At 51.7% G+C, this 18,308-nt stretch overlaps 1 protein-coding gene across 2 annotated transcripts; it reads right to left on the bottom strand.

The window, feature by feature from the left end:
* Positions 1–1,373: 1,373 nt before the first annotated feature.
* PHETA1 (PH domain containing endocytic trafficking adaptor 1) lies at positions 1,374–15,315 on the bottom strand. 2 transcript variants are annotated; one of them, XR_003792638.1, is made up of 5 exons: positions 15,119–15,315; positions 13,369–13,450; positions 12,420–12,564; positions 2,820–2,919; positions 1,374–2,606 (listed from the first exon to the last, which is right to left on the bottom strand). XR_003792638.1 is itself a non-coding variant. In XM_029216451.1 (4 exons), the coding sequence occupies exon 4, from the start codon at positions 10,511–10,513 to the stop codon at positions 9,860–9,862; it is 654 nt and encodes a 217-aa protein (XP_029072284.1). In that variant the 5' UTR covers positions 10,514–10,539; positions 12,420–12,564; positions 13,369–13,450; positions 15,119–15,315; the 3' UTR covers positions 6,055–9,859. The 2 variants fall into 2 exon arrangements, 1 of the variants encoding a protein (XP_029072284.1); XM_029216451.1 differs by lacking the exons at positions 1,374–2,606; positions 2,820–2,919 and adding an exon at positions 6,055–10,539.
* Positions 15,316–18,308: the final 2,993 nt, after the last annotated feature.

The raw sequence follows: 18,308 nt of genomic DNA, 5'->3' as shown, positions 1-18,308 counted from the left end.
TTGTATAATAACATCTGCGTGTCCTGCTTGCTTTGTTCTGGATCTGTGGGTACAAATTGGGGGTCAGATCTGGCCCTTAGGTGTTTTACGGTACTTTTAAAAACTGGTTTTTAAATTCATTTGCCACCATGAAAATATGGGGGCTTGTCACATAAAAAATCGTGATTTTCTTGTATTAATATATTCTTTTTTATTTTTATTTAATATTGGAGTACAGCTGATTAACAACGTTGTGTTAGTTTCAGGTGTACAGCAAAGTGATTCAGTTATACATGTACATGTATCTATTCTTTTTCAAATTCTTTTCCCATGTAGGTTATTACAGAGCAGAGTTCCCTGTGCTATACAGTAGGTCCTTGTTGGTTATCTAGTTTAAATTTGCAGTGTGTACATATCAATCCCAAACTCCCAATCTACCCCTCCCCCCCATCCTTCCCCCTCTGGTAACTGTAAGTTCGTTCTCTACGTCTATGAGTCTGTTTCTGTTTTGTAAATGAGTTCAACTGTATGATTTTTTTAGATTCCGCACATAAGTGATGTTATATGACATGTCTTTCTCTGTCTGACTTCACTTAGTATGATCATCTCCAGTTCCATCCATGTTGCTGCAAATGGCATCATTTCGTTCCTTTTTATGGCTGAGTAATATTCCATTGTATACATGCACCACATCTTTTTTATCCATTCATCTGTCAATGGGCGTTTAGGTTGCTTCCACGTCTTGGCTGTTGTAAACACTGCTGCAGTGAACACTGGGGTACATGTATCCTTTCAAACCGTGTTTTTCACCGGATATATGTCCAGGAGTGGGCTAGATCATGTGGTAGCTCTATTTTTAGTTTCTTAAGGAACCTCCATACTGTTCTCCATGGTGGCTGTATGAATTTACATTCCCACCAGCAGTGTAGGAGGGTTCCCTTTTCTCCACACCCTCTCCAGCATTTATTGTTTGTAGACTTTTGGATGATGGCCATTCTGCTGGTGTGAGGTGATATCTCATTGTAGTTTTGATTTACATTTCTCTAATAATTAGCGACGTTGAGCATCTTTTCATGTGCCTCTTGGCCATCTGTATGTCTTCTTTGGAGAAATGTCTATTTAGGTCTTCTGCCCATTTTTTGATCGGGTTGTTTGTTTTTTTGATATTGAGCTGCATGAGCTGTTTGTAAATTTTGGAGATTAATCCCTTGTCAGTAGCATCGTTTGCACATATTTTCTCCCATTCTGTGGGTTGTCTTTTCGTTTTGTTTATGGTTTCCTTTTCTGTGCAAAAGAATTTGAGTTTAATTTGGTCCCATTTGTTGTTGTTTTTTTTTTAATTTCCATTACTCTAGGAGACGAATCGAAAAAGATACTGCTGCGATTATGTCAAAGAGTGTTTTCTCTAAGAGTTTGGTAGTATCCAGTCTTACATTTAGGTCTTTAATCCATTTTGAGTTTATTTTTGTGTATGGCGTTAAAGAATGTTCTAATTTCATTAAAAATCTTGATTACTGGCTTCACTGGAAAACAGTAAGATCTGGCCACACAGGGCCCAAATTCCAACATGACAGCAGGTAGCTGGGGAGTGGCCCTCCCCATTAGGACATGTGCCCATGATTTGCCTCTGTCTGCACCTGTACCACCTGCCCAGGTCCTGTGGGCATCTCGGTTGGTGACTGTGCTGTGGGCTCCAACAAAGGAAGATGGAAGGATTGGAATACACATTCCACTCATTGCAGAAGGTGGAAGCTGGTTAGACTCTGGGGTCTAGATCTGAGGAGCTGAGACTGTGCCCTGCCCCAATCGGGGGCCACAGGCTGTGGCCCTAAGACCAGCCAGTTTACAAGCTGTGCCCACCTCAGTGGAGTGTGTGAGTGGCGGGTGCCTCTAGACTCCTGATGGAAAAGTGCCAAGAGGGGCTTTCTGGTGACCAACACAGCAGCACCCCTTTCCCAGCTGTATAACTAGGGCCTCAGTCTCCCCATCTGTAAAATGGGGGTATCACAGCAGCCAACTCAAAGGGTCATTATCAGGAATGATGATGCATGTAAAACACATAAGACAGTGTGTGGCACACAAGGGCTCAGTGTTCCGTACTGTTTTCATGAGTGGGGGTTGGGTTCCTTCAACCCATGATGGTGAGTCTCTCTGTGTATCAAGCTGCAGGAGGTTTGTTTTTTCTTGACCAATAATGTCAAGAGAGTTCCCTAAGTGGCATTAAACATTATTCACCCGTGAGCGAAGGGCACGTGGCATCCCAAGACAGACCTTTTCCTCTTTGTCTGGAAACCTTCTGATCACCCCAGTTTTTCCACACGTCCTTGCGGTGGGAATGAAATGATGAGTGAACTCCTCCTTGGTTAGGGTAACTAATTGCTCCAAAGTAAAGCCAAAGACAGGCGTTTTGGACACTTGGTTTGCAGCTCCGGAGGTCAGAAGTCAGAAATCCTCAGGATGTGGCCGCGGGTTGTAGGTGGGGGCAGGAGTGGAGCAGGAAGCCTCATCTGACACACACAAGTCACCTAAGAACCTGTAGAAGTAGATGCCCCCTGGGCTCTGGGAACCAAAGCTCCCTCTGGACCATTAGCTTTGGTGTTGACATTGTGTCTGCAGTCGCTGTCCATCTGGAGTGGAAAATGCAGCAAAAACACAGAAATGTGGAATTCTGAACTAGGGACCATGGGAGAGCAAGAGTGGAGAGACCAGAGAGGAATGAGAAGGCAGGGGAGGCCTTACAGGCAGAGGCAGGTTTAGATCAAGGAACAGAAGGGAGGAGAGAGCTGAGCTGGGGGCAATTTGGCGACTGTTCATCCAGGTAATAAGTATAGATTGAGTACCTGCTGTGTGCTCAGTGCTTCAGTGGTGGAAACACCACAAGAGTGTGAATAAGGGGGATCCCGGAAGGCTTCCTGGAGGAGGAGGCATCTCAGCTGACACCTGAAAGACAATAGGATTTAGAGAATCATAAGAGGAGAGCAGAAGGAATAGCTGGCAAGACATGGGACAGGGACAAGGACATGGGGAAACAAATCCAAAGGAGGCTAGAATTTGAGGTGCAGGGAGGAAGAGGGACAAGGGCTAGATCCTGAAGCCCCCTGGGGCATGGTGGGAAATAGGCCTTTCTCCTGAGGGCACTGGGGAGCCATGGGTGGTATGAGGCAGGGGGTTGCTGTGGTCAGACTTGCACTTCCAGGAGGTTAGGAGGTCCCATCTGCCTGAGGAGACGGCAGACCAAAGGAGAGTGGCCGGGCCCACTCCCAGTGCAGGCCCTGACCTCAGGCTTCTGCGGTCCTTGCTTCCCACCCCTGCCCTCCTTTTCTTCCTAATTATGCTGCTCGCATCGGGCCAGCAGCCCCATCTCCCATCATCTCCTGGGGAATGAAAAAGCTAGACCTCACCTGGCTGACTGGCCCATGACCGCTGGCATGACTATCCTAGAAATCACTCTAAAGGACAGACCTCCATAGCTAAAGCACAGGGTGTGTGTTGCTTTGCAGGTACCCAGGAGGCTGGAGCCACCTCTCAAAACCCCAGAGCAGTAGAGATGGGGCACGGACCACCCTGACTACCTTGGCCAACAATGAGAGGGATAAAACAGTTGATCTCTTTAATGGTCTGTGACCTTCTCCAGCCCCCTGGGGTATAGTTATTAAAAACAATAGCTTTGAACTCATCCTAGCCTGGGTTTGACTCTCTACTATTAGGTAACCTGAGGACCCTTTAATGAGATTCAGTTCCCTTATCTGTAAAATGGACATGTATTTGTCCATTCTACCTGTATTTGTTGTCTATTACTGTATAACAACCCCAAACTTAGTGGCTTAAAACAATAAACATTTATCTCAAAATCTCTGTAGGTCAGGAATTTGGGAGTGGCTTGACTGGGTGGCTCTGGCTCCTTGGTCTCTCATGAGGTTACAGTTAAGCTGTCAGCCATGGCTACAGTCATCTGAAGGCTGTTCTGGGGCTGGAGAACCCACTTCCAAGAAGGCACACTTAGATGGTGGATGAGCAGGTGCTGGCTGTTGGCTGGGCATTTCAGTTCCTCTGCAAGTGGCCCTCTCCATGGGGCTGCTTGAGCATCCTTACAACATGGCAGCCAAGAGTGAGCAAGGCAGAGGCTGTGGTGTCTTCTATACCCTAGATTTGGAAGCCCCACTGTTGCTTCCACAGTATCCTCTTGGCTACACAGGTTTGCCGTTTTTCAGTGTGGGAAGGGACTTCACAAGGGTGTGTACCCCAGGAGGCAAGGATCATCAGGGAGGCTGGCTACCACACTGCCTTATAAGTTTCCTTGAAGATTAAATGAGCATTTCTTAAGCTATGGTTCTAAAATCCCTTGTTTCCTACTCAAAATGCAGATTCCTGGATCCTCCTCCAACCTCCTGACCAAAATTCCTGGAGCCAGAGCCCAGGAATCTGTATTTTAAGAACTATCCCCCCCACCCCAACCAGGTGACTCAGACATCATAGGTCTCAGTAAATGGGAGGCAGTTCTAATTCATTCTGCTTCGTTTGGCCTCACTGTGTGTGCCAGGCCCTACGAAGGATGCTGGTGCAACAGAAGAGCATAGGAGTGCAGAACAAACGTTCACTGGGTGTCTTGGTGTAGTCGGCAACTGTTGGGTTGAAAGAAATTGTGATCCACTTAAAGATGTGCAAACCGTTTATTTGAAGATCCAGAGTAAACCTTGTGAAACCCAAAGGCAGGAAATTCAACCAGGCTTCGGAACACTGCAGTCTATCTTGAGCCGTTTGTTCTCTCTCTAAGGCCGCCTCATACCCAACTTAGTCTGTCCATCCATACACCCCCCCAACACCCACTCCCCGCTGATTCAAAATTCCCTGGACCCTGATTGGCTCAGCTTGTGTCTCGGGACCAACTCCTGCCCAAGCAGCTGTGGTCAGGGAGGGTAGAATCACGTGAGCTGAATGGGCACAGGAGGCAATTTTTGACATACCTGTGCCGGGCACTGTGCCAGGCCTTGGGGGCACATGGGAGGCAGACTTGTCCCTGCTCTCAAGGAGCTGCAGTCTAGGGGGCCTACTTGCGCCACCCCAGGATTTCTTGGCCCCATAGCTAGAGAAACAATGACCATAGTGCCCCTGAACGATGAAGAGAGGGCAGTGGCAGCAGCCCCGGTGCCCAAGTGCTTTCAGAGCTGCACCTGGCAAGAACAGACAGAGCCATGGCCCCAAGCACGGGGAGACCAAGCCGAGGCAGCTCTGACCCCTCTGTCAGGAGCGGGCAACTGTTTTGAAACCCTAAGTGGAAAACAGCTCACGGGCCCAGTCCTCATCAGAAAATGCGAAGCCTGCAGCTGGGCTTAAGCGGTTTATTGTTTTACTGCCCTGGAGGAGTTATTTTGAATGCTGCGACTTTAGAAGTTGGGACAAGTAGCAGGGCCTTTTCCATAACAAAGTTTGCGTAAGGTGAGGTAAGGTGATCTGGGGAGGGATTGCGTGAGGGGGGAGTGGACAGTTGGCACCAGATCTAGCCAGAGTAGAGACAAAACAGCCCTGCTGAGGAACATACAAGATACTGAGCCACAAGTGGGGGAGGCAGAGAGTGCTATTCTTTCAATATTTGTCCCACTCAGAAGAGGAGAGAGGAAGGCATCCATGGAGAGGATGAGGAAAACAGCGGCCCTTCTACTGTGCTAGAGAATCCCACTCTAGCCCAAACCTTCACCCCAGTGAGCTGACAACAGCCCTGTCTGTGGCTGGCTACCCAGAGCCATGCTCCTTAAAGGGAACAGCTGCAGTCACTCAAGCTTATGTGTTAGGAAGCCTCTGACTGCAAATAACAAAAAAAGTCCCCCTCGAAGCTTTACACATTTATTACCTCAAACAACAAGACTTCCAGAAGAAGGGCGGGTTCTCAGGTCCATTGATGCAGCAGGTCAAGGATATTTTCCAGTGTGTGCTAAACTCAGCAGGGGATGTTTTCCTTAACATGGCCTACTTCAGGATCACAAGATGGCTACCATGGCTCCAGGCTTCAGACATAGCTTACTTCCAGAGCTCTTCATTGTGTCTCTTTTTAGAAGCAAGAATGCCCTTCTACTCTTATCTGTCAGGCACAGATAGACACATATATATATTTTTTTTTTTTTCTTTTTTCTTTTTTTTTGGCTGCAGCTTGCGGGAATCCTAGTTCCCTGACCAGGGATCAAACCCGGGCCCTCGGCACTGAACGCACAGAGTCCCAGCCCCTGGACCACTGGAGAATTCCCTGTATATATCTTTTTTTTAATATGAGTTTCAGGTGCACAGCATTAATAATTCGACATCTATATACACTAAAAGTGACCACCACCACAAATCTAGTTGTCATCCATCACCATACAGTTGACCCCCTTCACTCATCTCACCCACCCCCAACACACAGCCATCTTTAGCAGGTCAAGTTTAGCCAGTCCCTGAATATCAAATGGGAGTAGCACAACTGACAGAATTTGACTAATCATTTAGCGTGGCTGGATGTTGGGCAGTGAGCCCATTACTTCCGGCCTAATTGCCCTCCTTGAGGTTCTCATCCCCTACCCCAAGTGGCTTCTCAGAATATTCCTTCTGAACACATACAGTATCCTCCAAACACTGTTCGAGTGAAGACAACTTCCTCAACTTTGTCACACTCCTGGGATGCTGTGGTCTTCCTCAGGCTCATGGCCCGAACACCTCCCCGGGGTCAAGAGGAAACACTGTTAGCAGGTGGACACACAACACTGACTTGTCACCCCTCCCCGTTTCATTCCTCAGAAGCCAGGCAGGTGAGGGCTCACCTGTGACCCTCCCTCTTGGGGCTGCCTCTCCGGCTATTTCCCCCATTCTGTGCCTCAGGCCTTGCAGTGGCCGCGGTCACAAATGCCACGGGCAGCATCCTGACTCAGCCTATGTGGGGAGGCACTTCCCCAACCCCGTCTATCAGCTGGGGTCCCAGGAGAGGTGGAAGGAATTACTCAGCATGTACTGTTTGCTCACGAGTAATGTGATTCCCTGACCTTGGTATTTTTCTCACTCTTTGAACTTGTTCTGCAGACCAAGGACTGTAGGTTGCTCATCCTAAGGCACATTTTCCTGAATGTGCATGATTTTTCCAGGCTGGCAAGAGACATGTGACCAAGCTCTGGATCCACATCAAGAGGACCTAGGGCCTAGTCTATCATACTAGATGACCTTGGGCCAGCCCCTTCCCATCTGTAAACCTTCCATTAGCCCAGCAAACACACTTGGGGCTGAGATAACAGATATACATCATAAATACTGCCACCATCCGCCCTTTGCTCACAGCAGACATCACTAATCAATCACAGGATATTTCCCTCTGAACTAGCATTGGTGCCAGAATCCTCCTCACTCCAGGCCCAGAGGCAGCCACCAGGAACTGATCAGTGAGAAGAGCCAAATTTTGGCTTTTCCCTTTGGCATCCCTCCCAACTGTCAGGTCTTCAGCCCACAGTTGACTTTTTATCCTCATCTTTACCCCTGCCTTCTCTCCCCTCTGAAAAGGAACTTTGGGACTCCATTTCCTCATATTCCTCTCAAAGACTCTGCCTTTTCCCACAGGATTCCAGAGGTTTATGTCCCTGCTCTGACACTTTTCAGCTGTGTGAACTTGGAAGATTTCTTAACCCCTCTGAGCCTCAGTTTCCTCATCTGTAAAAGGGGGCCAGTATCTGCCATAGAGGTTGTAAGAATGTGCCTGACAGAGCATCAGGGAGCACTCAGCACACTCTAGCCGCTTCTCTTGTAGGGCCTGCCCCTGGCTCTGCCAGGCAAATCAATCCAGGACTTTGATGGGGGAAAAGAATGATATAACCAGCCATTACTTGACAAACCTTTGTTTATTTTATTTTAGCCTTTATATCCCTCTCCCAGGCTGCCTGATTATCTCTCCCCAGCCCATCTCTGGAGGTAGCCTGACCGCAGGTTGTGCTTTGGGGGTGGGTGGGAGGAGATTGTACCTTTAGTGCTTGTAAACCTACACCAGGACTGGGGCCAACACCTCACCACACCAGCTAGGTCTGGCCAGGACATGGGCACTGGGCAGTTCCTAACACCCCCTGAGACCCAAAGCCTGTGGACAAGAGCTGCCATCCCCATCCCCACCACTGAGGACTTGGGGAAGAGGGGCATGGAAAGCGTATCAAGACCCCCAGAGCACCTGCAGGAGAGCAGGGCTTGCCAGGGAGAAGGCAAAGAACCAGGTGAGATTCTTGAGGTTCCTGTGTCTCCAGCCAAGGCTCCTTGCCCTCTCCCTGGGGGCAGTGCCAACTATCCCCGCCCCCCTCACTGGCCAAACCCAGAACCAGGCACCCTATCCCTTCCCACCAGCCAACAAGGAACAAAAGCAGTGAAAACACCAAGCTTTGTTGCTAGGAAAAAAAACACCCTAAGTATTTAAATTAAACCTGAAGCTCCAGTCAACTGAGCCAGCAGTGAGCTGGTGATTGCAGACACACAGACAGCTCCCCATTCTTCCCCAAGGTCCGAGGTCTCCAAAGGCAGCAGGAAGGGGCTAAGGGCCGAGTCTGTCTGTCACCAAGAGGGAGCCTCAGGGGAAATAAAGATTAGGGCAGGGGTGTCCTCAGGGGGTCCCAATTTGGGGGCACTGAGGACTGTAAACATGACCCAGCTTGAGGGCCAGGGGTGTCCCAGCCCCCCGAGATTCTCCCTGGATGAAGAACGACCACTGTAGTGAGTGAAAAACAAGTTGGTCTCGAAGCAAAGCGAGACCTGGTCTCCCTCTTGGAATATTGTGGGCGAGAAGGGGGCTGAGTCTGTGAGCTCAGAGAGGGGCTGTGATGGAGGGAGAGGGTTCTGGAAGCCAAATACGGCTTTGCAGCTGCTTCTTTGCCCCTGTCAGATTGGCACCTGGGCCCTTTCTGGGCCGTGAATCAGCTCATGGCCCCTCCTCCCTAGGGGAAGCTGCTGGAAAGTCAGCTCAGGCCACAGCTGCCCAGTCCAGGACTGGACGAGGTCAGGCGAGCTCCCGAGAGGCCCCGCCCCAGGCTGGCTCTGGGAAAAGACAGAGGATGTGGCTAAGCAGTGCTGGGAGAGCGTGAGGGCTGCCACAGGAGCACAGATGTGGCCCGAAGCCAGAGGGCCGCTACGGTCCCAGGAGCACCACCTTGAGGCCTGGCTGAGGCCCCAAGGGAAAGTGCTGCCTCGGCCTCACTCCGGGCCGGGAGCCCCGGGGACCCGGCCATCCCACGGTGCTGGGCACACATGAAAGCCCACGTTTATGGAGGCAGGCAGGCAGGCGGCAGCCAGGCAGCTCCTCCGGCGGGTCTTGGAGCCACAGGGTCAGGCCCAGGTGTGGTGTAGCCCAGCCCAGCCTCCTGTCCGCGTGAGGCCCAGTCTGGAGCCTCTGGACCAGCGCTGACTGGGCATGTGCCTTCCAGGCCACAGATCCTCACAGGTCCCAGCTGCCCCAGTGGATGCCTGTTGCCAGCAACAAGCCTCAGCTAGGTGATTCGGGACAGGCGATGGAGGCACCTGCAGGGCTGGGTTGGGGGCTACAGTTCCCACAAAACCAGCCCTCCGGCTGCTTGAGGATCACCCAGGGCCTGGATTCTCCTGAGGATCAGGCACGATGGCCTCCTCAAGGCTGGGCTTTCTCTGAATGACAGAGGTCCCAAAGCACCCCTCAGAACCCAGCATCTTCTCCGAGCCTGAGTCCCCGAGAGAAGATCAGGCAGGGACCTCAGGCCTTACGCCGACTGCAACCGCCCTCAGGACCAGGTCCCCGTGTCTCAGGGCTGGGCCTGTCAGAGCAGGGCCTGGGGCTGGAGTGGCACCAGAACCAGGACCAGTGCTGGCCTCAAGGCTGGCCTTGACCGCTTCCTCTTGGTTCCGGCCCTCAGCCCTATCCTCAGGGCTGGGCCTGGCTGCGGAGCCACTGGCCCCTCAGCGCCCTGACCTCCTGCCCGTACCACTCGTGCAGCTGGGCGAAGGAGGCCGAGTCGAGAGGCCCGTTGGGCGCCGAGGCCCGCCGGCGGGGCGGCAGTGGCGGGGGCTCGGGGCCGGGCCGGGGGCTGGGGGCGGCGGGCGTCTCCGAGCTCCACACGGCACAGCCGTTCTCTTTGGGCGGGAGCGCGCGGGGTCGGCGGGGCGGGGCTGGGCCGCCGCCTGCGCGCACGGCTGCCAGCTGCCGCTCCAGCTCGCGCACCACCAACCGCAGGTAGTCGAAGCTGGCCCGCGACAGCGCCTTCACCCAGCCCTCCATGGCGGCCTGGCTCTCGGCTGCCAGCACGTAGGTGCGGGCCCGGGCCCCAGCGAAGCGCACGGCGAAGGCGAACTCCTCGGCCGCCTCCACCAGCTCCACAGTGCAGCCCTCCAGGATGATGACGCCCACGGGCTCACGGCTGGCCGCGTCCTCGAAGTAGAAGAGCATGTTGCCGCGCAGCACAAACCAGCGGCGGTGGTAGGCCGCATGCCGGCCGCCCTTCTTGTACAGGAAGCCCGCGTTGTCGGCCGGGGCGTCGCAGGTGGCGTAGAAGGCCAGGCTGCGCTCGTTCAGCTTCATGGCGGCGGGGCCTGGGGGCTCGGGACCTGTCCCCACCGGGGCGGCAGTTATTCACGCAGCCACCGCCTCGGGTGATCTCACACCACCCTCGGCTGCCACAGCACTCATCACCCCCGTTTCACAGATGAGGAAACTGAGGCTCAAGGACCAGAAGCAGCCTGCCCAGACTCACACAACTCTTCAGGAGCACAGCCAGGACTCGAACCCGGGTCTGACTGGCCCCAGAAGCCAGGCTGGTAACTCTCCTGCTGTCCTACCTCCCCCAAATAATGTTGAGGATTCCTAGGGCATGCCAAGCATTTTATATATGTTAACTCATTTAATCGCAAAACAAACCTTAGGTGGCAGGGACTAGCATTACCCCCCCCCGACGGGGAAACAAAGTTCAGAGAGGTTAGTCACTGGCCCAAGGCCAAAAAGCAAGTTAGGCTGAGCTGAAATTCAAACCCAGGCCTCATTTCAGCTGCTGCTGTTTCCATCATCCCCAGGTTCCAGACCAGCTGACCTTTTGTGGTCAGGTTCCAGCTCTGCTGATTTCATAACTTAGCTTTGATTTGCGGGTCCATGAAACAGGGATAAATAGAACCTATTTCAGAGGACTGTAGGGACTTCATTCATCAAACATTTATTAAGCACCTACTGTGTTCCAGGCACTGTTCTAGGCACTAGCAGTAAACAAGAGGGAGAGGGTTGCTGTGCTCTTGGTGCTGATGTGCTAGTGGCAGGTGAAGGGAGCAGACAGTTAACAAACAGATAGAGTACATTATCTGTACTTTAACAGATAAAGGCCACATGGTCTTAAGCGGTCTGGAAAATATAAGACAGGGAGGGGGTAAGGAGTGTTAAGGACAAAAGGAGTGTTTGATCTTAAAGGGGGGGGGTCGGTGTCAAGAAAGGTTGTACTGAGAAGGCGCCATTTGAGCAGAGACCTGAAGGAGGTGAGGGAGGGAGCCCCTGGGACATGCCAAGCAGAGGGAATAGCACGTGCAAGGCCCTGAGGTAGGAACCTGCTAGTGTGCTTGAGGAGGTTGGTGAGGCTGGAGCAGAGTGAGGAAGGGGAGAGGTGGGTGATGCAGTCACAGTGGCAGAAAAGACTGTTACGAAATAATCCAGATAAAGGGCCCAGGGCTTGGCCCACACTTACAGGGAGGGGCTGGGGGGAGAGCATTGTGCACCCATTTGAAGTAGAGGAATCTAACTCTATGCACTTGGCCACAGTGATTTTACCACTTTCCTCCAAGGAGTATATGATGAGGGAAACACTGGCCAGGTAGGACTCAGGTGGCACATGGGTCCCCAAGGTGGCTACACCCTCCCTTTGGGTTTTCCATGGCCACTCTGCAAATGTACCTTGTGTTCCTGCTTCAAAATCTCACTCTACATAGGACATTGGCCACATTGTTCAAGAAGCAAAGTATATAAAGTCGCTGGAATGCAGTGGGTGCTCAGTTAATGTTCATTCCCCGACCTGGGCAGTGCTTAGGACCTGGAGTAATGAGATATGGGTGGTGCCTCTCCAGGGAGCAGCTAGCCACAGTGGGGCCCAGACAGGCAACCTGACCCAGGGCGGAGGAGGCAATTGCTCCCAACCCAATCCACCTCATCTCACCAGCCTACACAGTCAAGAAAGGCTTCCTGGAAGAAGCAACATGAGCCGTGATTTAGTGCCTGTCCTGACCTAGCAGCTGACCTGACCAAGGCCACAACCCCTGAAGACTCAGGGTGTTTAATCTCTGCTCTACGTCCCTGAGCTGTGTGACTTCAGACATGGGCCTCCCCTCTCTGAGCCTCAGTTTCTCTGGAAAATGGGAGGGATTCCTCCCTACCCCCCCAACAACTCCCATGTGGACCCCAGCCCCATTTCTCACAGGAACCACCCACCCTACTCGCCCCATTTCCCTCCTACCTCTCAGGCCACTGCTTACTTCCCTGCCCTCTGCTCAGTTCTGGTTTCGGCTTGCTCTTCTCTGGGTTCAAATGTCAGCTCTGTAGTGTCCAGGCTGTGTGACCCCGGGCAAGCTTTAAGCCTCTCTGGGCCTCTGCTTCCACATCTGTAAAATGGGATCATAACAGCACCTAAGTCGGGGTTGTCGTGACGATGACACAATGGCTACATAGAAGCCCTAAGCACGGTGCCAGGCATAGTACGTGCTTAGCTGTGGTAGCTGATGACATTCTTCTCAGCCTCTCCAAATGCTCCCCTCAGTGCTCTCTGTCTTGGCAAAAGGCCCTTGGTTTCCCCCCACCTCCACATCTGATCACTTATCAAGTCCACTTCATCCCCTCCCCACCTCTTCCAAATCAGTGGCCTCATCTCTGCTCACTGCCACCTCCATTCTAGGCCCCCCATCGTGGCTCGCCTGGACAGCTACAGTAGCTTCTTCATTGGTCTCCCTTCCTCCACCATTGCCCGTTCCTTGTCCGTGTTGTTCAGGGTAAGATCATAACTCCTTCCTAGGCCCCTCCCCTGGCCCCCCAGAGGATCCATCCCCCACAGAGGGATCCTATTAAAACTAAACCCTATCACACCCCTCCCCTACTTTAAACCCTCCCATGGCTCCCTACTTCTCTCAGTATAAAATTCATTCTTCCCCATGTCTTCCAAGTTCCCTTCCCCTATTTCTTTCCCCCTTGCTCACTCGGCTCCAGCCACCCTGGCCTCCTTGGTGTTCCTCAAACACCTGAGGGCCTTTGCCCTGGCTCTTCCCGCTACCTGGAATGCCTTCCCTGTATCTTCACATGGCCAACTCCTCATCCTTCAGTTTCAGCTTGACCATCACCTCCTCAAGGAGGAGGAGGTCTCTGTATACAAGAGACCCCCCTAGTCACTCTCCCATACCTCCGCCGGAAATTACCTGGGTCATTTTTGCTGCTCTAGGAGGGCGGAGGTTCTCTGTCTGAATTCCAGTGCCTGGCACGTAGATGGTGCTCAAAAACCTGTAAAATGAACCAAACAGTTACCTACGTAAACCTTTCAACAGCCCCATGAGGAGTCTTTTCCCCATCCCACATTCATGGATGTGGAAACTGAGACACAGAGAGCTTAAGTAACTTGCCCAAAGGTACAATTCTGTGCCTAGAATCTCATGCTCTAGGCAACCAGCCCAAAGGGGCTGATCTTGGAGTCTCACCACCCATTAAGGCCAAAGGAAGAGCAATTTCCCTCACACTCAGCAGCTCCCCTCCACGCAGCCACCCCACCCTGAGCCCAAGGTCACCAGCCAGCACAGGACCCCTCTCTGCCCATGGCCCTGCCTCCTCCAGCCCAGCAAGAAAGGAGGGGAGGGCAGGAAGCAGCAAGGGCACAGTCTCCAGCCTCCGGGAGGGCCTGGTCCCCCGCTTATCTCGCCCTGCTCGTACACTTTTCCAAGAAGTTCAGAGTCCACTGTGGGCACTGCTGCTAATACAACAGTCCCTGGCCAGGCAGGAAGCTGGCGGGGACCAACCCAGCCCCTCTCTGGTCTCAGAGCCAACTCGCCTCCTCCAGTCCAGGCTGGATGGGCCTTGAGAACACAGCCTCATCTATATTAACATCCATCCCTCTCAGAATTGAAAAGATTAATCCTGAAGAGAAATTTTGCAAAATGCTGAACAGGTAGTGAACACTCAATCAAGAAGCTGTCAAAAGGCAAATAGGGCTTCTCTGGTGGCGCAGTGGTTGAGAATCTGCCTGCCAATGCAGGGGACACGGGTTCGAGCCCTGGTCTGGGAAGATCCCACATGCCGCGGAGCAACTGGGCCTGTGAGCCACAATTACTGAGCCTGCGCGTCTAGAGCCTGTGCTCTGCAGAGAACAAGAGAGGCAGTGATAGTGAGAGGCCCGCGCACCGCGATGAAGAGTGGCCCCCGCTTGCCACAACTAGAGAAAGCCCTCGCACAAAAACGAAGACCCAACACAGCCATAAATAAATAAATAAATTTAAATAAATAAATTTAAAAAAAAGATTTATATATTTTTTTTAAAAAGGCAAATAATTAGCTCCAGGTCTCCAAGGACACAGACTGCCCAGAAACCAGGACTCTGGGGAAACTGAGGCATGGCATTTTGCCACTCATTTCAAGGAAAGAAGCCAGAACCACAGGTCCTGGAGTTGGATCCAGCTGCCACAAGTGTCCCCGAGCAGTGGGCATGTTGGAGAGGGTGTGGCAGGTCCAGGCAGAAAAACATGTACTGAGAACCCTGAAGAGTTCCTGTCCAGGGCTGCCCTGGGCAGGGGCCACAAGGAAGCCAGGACCGCCATCCCAGGCCATTGCTCCTAGCTGCCCTCTATCCTTTTGTGTGTGGTGTTTTCCTTAAAGGACAGCCAGAGCCCTGGAAGAGGTGGTCAACGGCAGAATGTGGGAGCCAAGTGGAGCTTTAGTCCTCAGAGTTCCCGCAGCGGCGGAGGTCTTTTATGGGGCTGGAGGGTCATCGGCCAAGTACGCCTCCTGGAGCTGGGGTCCCTGATGGGAAAAGTACCACTGGCGTGGAATCGCAAAATGGACATATCCCCAGCAGAGATCTCTCCAGACGGCTGGGGGACCCCGAGGCCCATGGCGGCCCGAGCCCGGTCCCGCATACCCTCGCAGGTCAGCCCGAAAGTCCCCCCGCCAGTCCGGCCTTACCTCACGGCGCGGACTAGGGCGACGGCAGCAGTGGCAGGACGGGAGACGCGGAGCCGGGGAGCGGCCCGGCCATGGCCCGGGAACTGCTCGGTTGCGGCGGCGGCATCGGCGGTGCTTTGTCTCCCGGGCGGCCGAGCCGGCGCAGCCGCGGGAGAGCGCGGATCAGACGGAAGGAGGCGGGGGCAGCCGGACCGTCGGCGACCCACAAACTCGCCTCTTTAACCCTTCCCAACCAGCCCGAGCCGGATCCGCCCCCGCTTTCGTCCCCCGCTCCCGGATTGGACAACCCGGCCCCGACCCACACCCGGATTCGCCACACCCTGTGGGCCCGCCCTCGAAACCACTCTTAAAGGAACAGCAACCGGTTTAGGAATTCCCAGTGTCCAATTCGGGATTAGATCCCCGGAGACTCCGCGCTCTCAGGGGTATGGATAGGGGGCGAATTCGTCCAGAAAAACCATCGGGGTCCTGGGCGAGACCACTCGCTGAAGCAAGCTCTAGGCTTGGAGTTCGAGCTCCTCCCTGGCTAGGGTTGCCAGATTTAGCAAATTTAACGCCCAGCTAAATTTGAAAAATAACTCTGCTGAAAACGTGTGATTTATTGAAAAAAGATGAATACAGAACATTTCAGGCGTCATGACAAAGTCAATACAGGACTGTTCTATATGGACAGGAAGCCTGGCAACCCTACCCCTGGCCCCAGGTGAAGAGAGAAAGTTCTAGAGTTGGGCGGGCTTGGGTTCAAGTCCCAGTAAGTCACATTTAATCACTGTGAGGCCTTAAAGAAATCAATACACTTCTCTAGCCCTCTGTTTCCTCATCTGTCAAAGACAATCATAGTATATAAAGTGCATGGCACACAGTAGATGCTCTCAATAAACAGGAATTGCTGTTCATTTTGTTCTATCCAAAATAACACAGTTCCACCTCCCTAGACCTGTCTTTACTTCCTGCTCTTGCTACCTCGTCCCCACCACCTTCCAGGACTCAATCACTGTCCAGTCCTGGCCTGAGAGCAGGAGAGAAACAGGACAGATCAGGATGATCTATTTCTACAGCCTCTCACTAAGCACCTTTGTGTGCCAGGCACTGTGCCAGGTGCTGTCCTTGAGTCAATCAACAAACAAATAAGATGAGATCTAGAAGTGATTCTCTCTAGGAAGACTATAATCCGCGGTATTTGGGTAGAAAGACTGTGAGTGCAATTTTAGACAAAGTGGTCAGAGAAAGCTTCTCTGAGGAGCAGAGACCTGAAGGAAGTGAGGGAGGGAGCCATGTTCATAACTGGGAGAAGGATGTCCCAGGCAGAGGGAACAGCAAGTGCAAAGGTCCTGAGGTGGGACCATCTGAGCATGTTTGTAGAACAGGGAGGAGGCCAGTGGAGCTGGTGCCGATCGACCAAGTGGAAGAATAGTAGGAAATGAGGTTAGAGATGATTGGCAAAGCCAGGTTGCTTAGAGTCTTGTGGATCGTGGAAAAGATTTTGCTTTTACTCTGAGAGGAATGGAGAGTCATGGGAGGGTTTTGAGCAAAGGAGGGACATGCTCTGTCTTAGGTTCAATGCGGTTCCTAGCTGCTGTGGGGAGAATGGACTGTAGGGAGCAAGGGTAGAGGCCAGGAGGCCAGGGAGGAGGCTCTTGCAGTAGGCCAGGTGAGTGATGATAGTGGCTAAGAGCAGAGTGGGGGCAGTGGAAGTGGAGAGAAGTGGTTGAATTCTAGAGCCTGCCTGATAGTGAAGCCAGGACAGAGGAAAGTAGGGCCAAGACCCATGGCATAGGGAGAGACAGATACATGATGATATCTGATATCATCTGAGCCCCTGGATCCAGCTGTACCTGATGGTGCCATAATTTCTTGGACAGGAAAGGCAAACTGGAATTTCCCCAAATCTGGGTGTTCGCCAGATAAGGAAAATGTCAGGCACATGGGCATTTGGTCCTTGGTGTGGGGAAAATTTCCCAGAAGTCTATGAGTCTTGGTTCTCAGAACCCCTTATGCTGGAAGCAAGGGTTGACAGGGGCAAAAAAGGCAGAAATCTGAGACCAAGAGCCTGGCATCTTTTCTTTTTTGGAGTCCTTATCATTTATTTTTTTAATTGAGGTGAAATTCTCATTTAAAAAAATTAAGCATTAAAAAAAATTAAGCATTTTAAAGTGAACATAATGTATAACATGGTGACTAGTTGATAACACTGTATTGTATGATTGAAATTTGCTGAGAGAGTAGAATTTACATGTTCTCACACACACACACAAATATGGGAGGTGATGGATGTTAGTTAACTAGATGGGAGGAATCCTTTCATGATGTGTATGTATTTCAAATCATCACAGTGTATACTTTAAATACCTTACAGTTTTATTTGCCAATTACACCTCGACAAAGCTGAAAATAAAGAAAAAAAGATACAGCTCCCAAATTTTAAAAGTCACCAGCAAAAAATAAAATAAAATGAACGATTCAAGTACCATTTGATACATTCACAGTTTTGAACAACAACCAGCTTTACCTGGTTCCAAAGCGTGTCTGTCACTCCAAAGTACAACCCCACATCCATTAGCAATCACTGCCCATTCTCCCCTCTTGCCAGCCCCTGGCGACCACCAATCTACTTTCTGTCTTTATGGATTTATCTATTCTGGATATTTCATATAATTGGAATCATACAATATGTGGCCTTTTGCGTCTGGCTCCTTTTAATTAGCATAATGTTTTCAAGGTTCATCAGTGTTACTGCATTTATCAGTACTTCATTCCTTTATGATTGAATAGTATTCCATTGTGTGGATGTACCATATTTGGTTTATCCTTTCATCTGTAATGGACATTAGGTTGTTTCCACCTTTTGGCTACTGTGAATAGGGACAGTGATTCAGAAGGACTGGAAATGGGAATTTGACAACTAGAACTGGGTTGTGGCTACCATTACCAATCCTGATGATTTACCTGCAAACCATGTCTCGAGTCTGTCACTTCTCCATCTCGGCCACCATTTCCCCATCCCAAGCTACCACCATCTCTCTCTCAGCAGGATGTCGGCAATAGCCCTCTCTCAGGTCTCCTTTCTGTCACTCTGACCTCTGTGCCCTCCGAATCCATACTCCACTGAGGCATCCTAGTAAAACTTAAGTCAAATCCAGTCATGGCACTCCATTGCTCAGAGCCTTTCCATAGCTCCCTACTGCCTCAG

This window comes from Monodon monoceros, unplaced genomic scaffold (genome assembly GCF_005190385.1).
Source record: "Monodon monoceros isolate NGI ecotype Baffin Bay Population unplaced genomic scaffold, NGI_Narwhal_1 Super_Scaffold_1, whole genome shotgun sequence".
Lineage (NCBI taxonomy): Eukaryota > Metazoa > Chordata > Mammalia > Artiodactyla > Monodontidae > Monodon > Monodon monoceros.
Note: the sequence above shows the minus strand (reverse complement) of the source record. Positions and strands in the feature narration are given on the sequence as shown.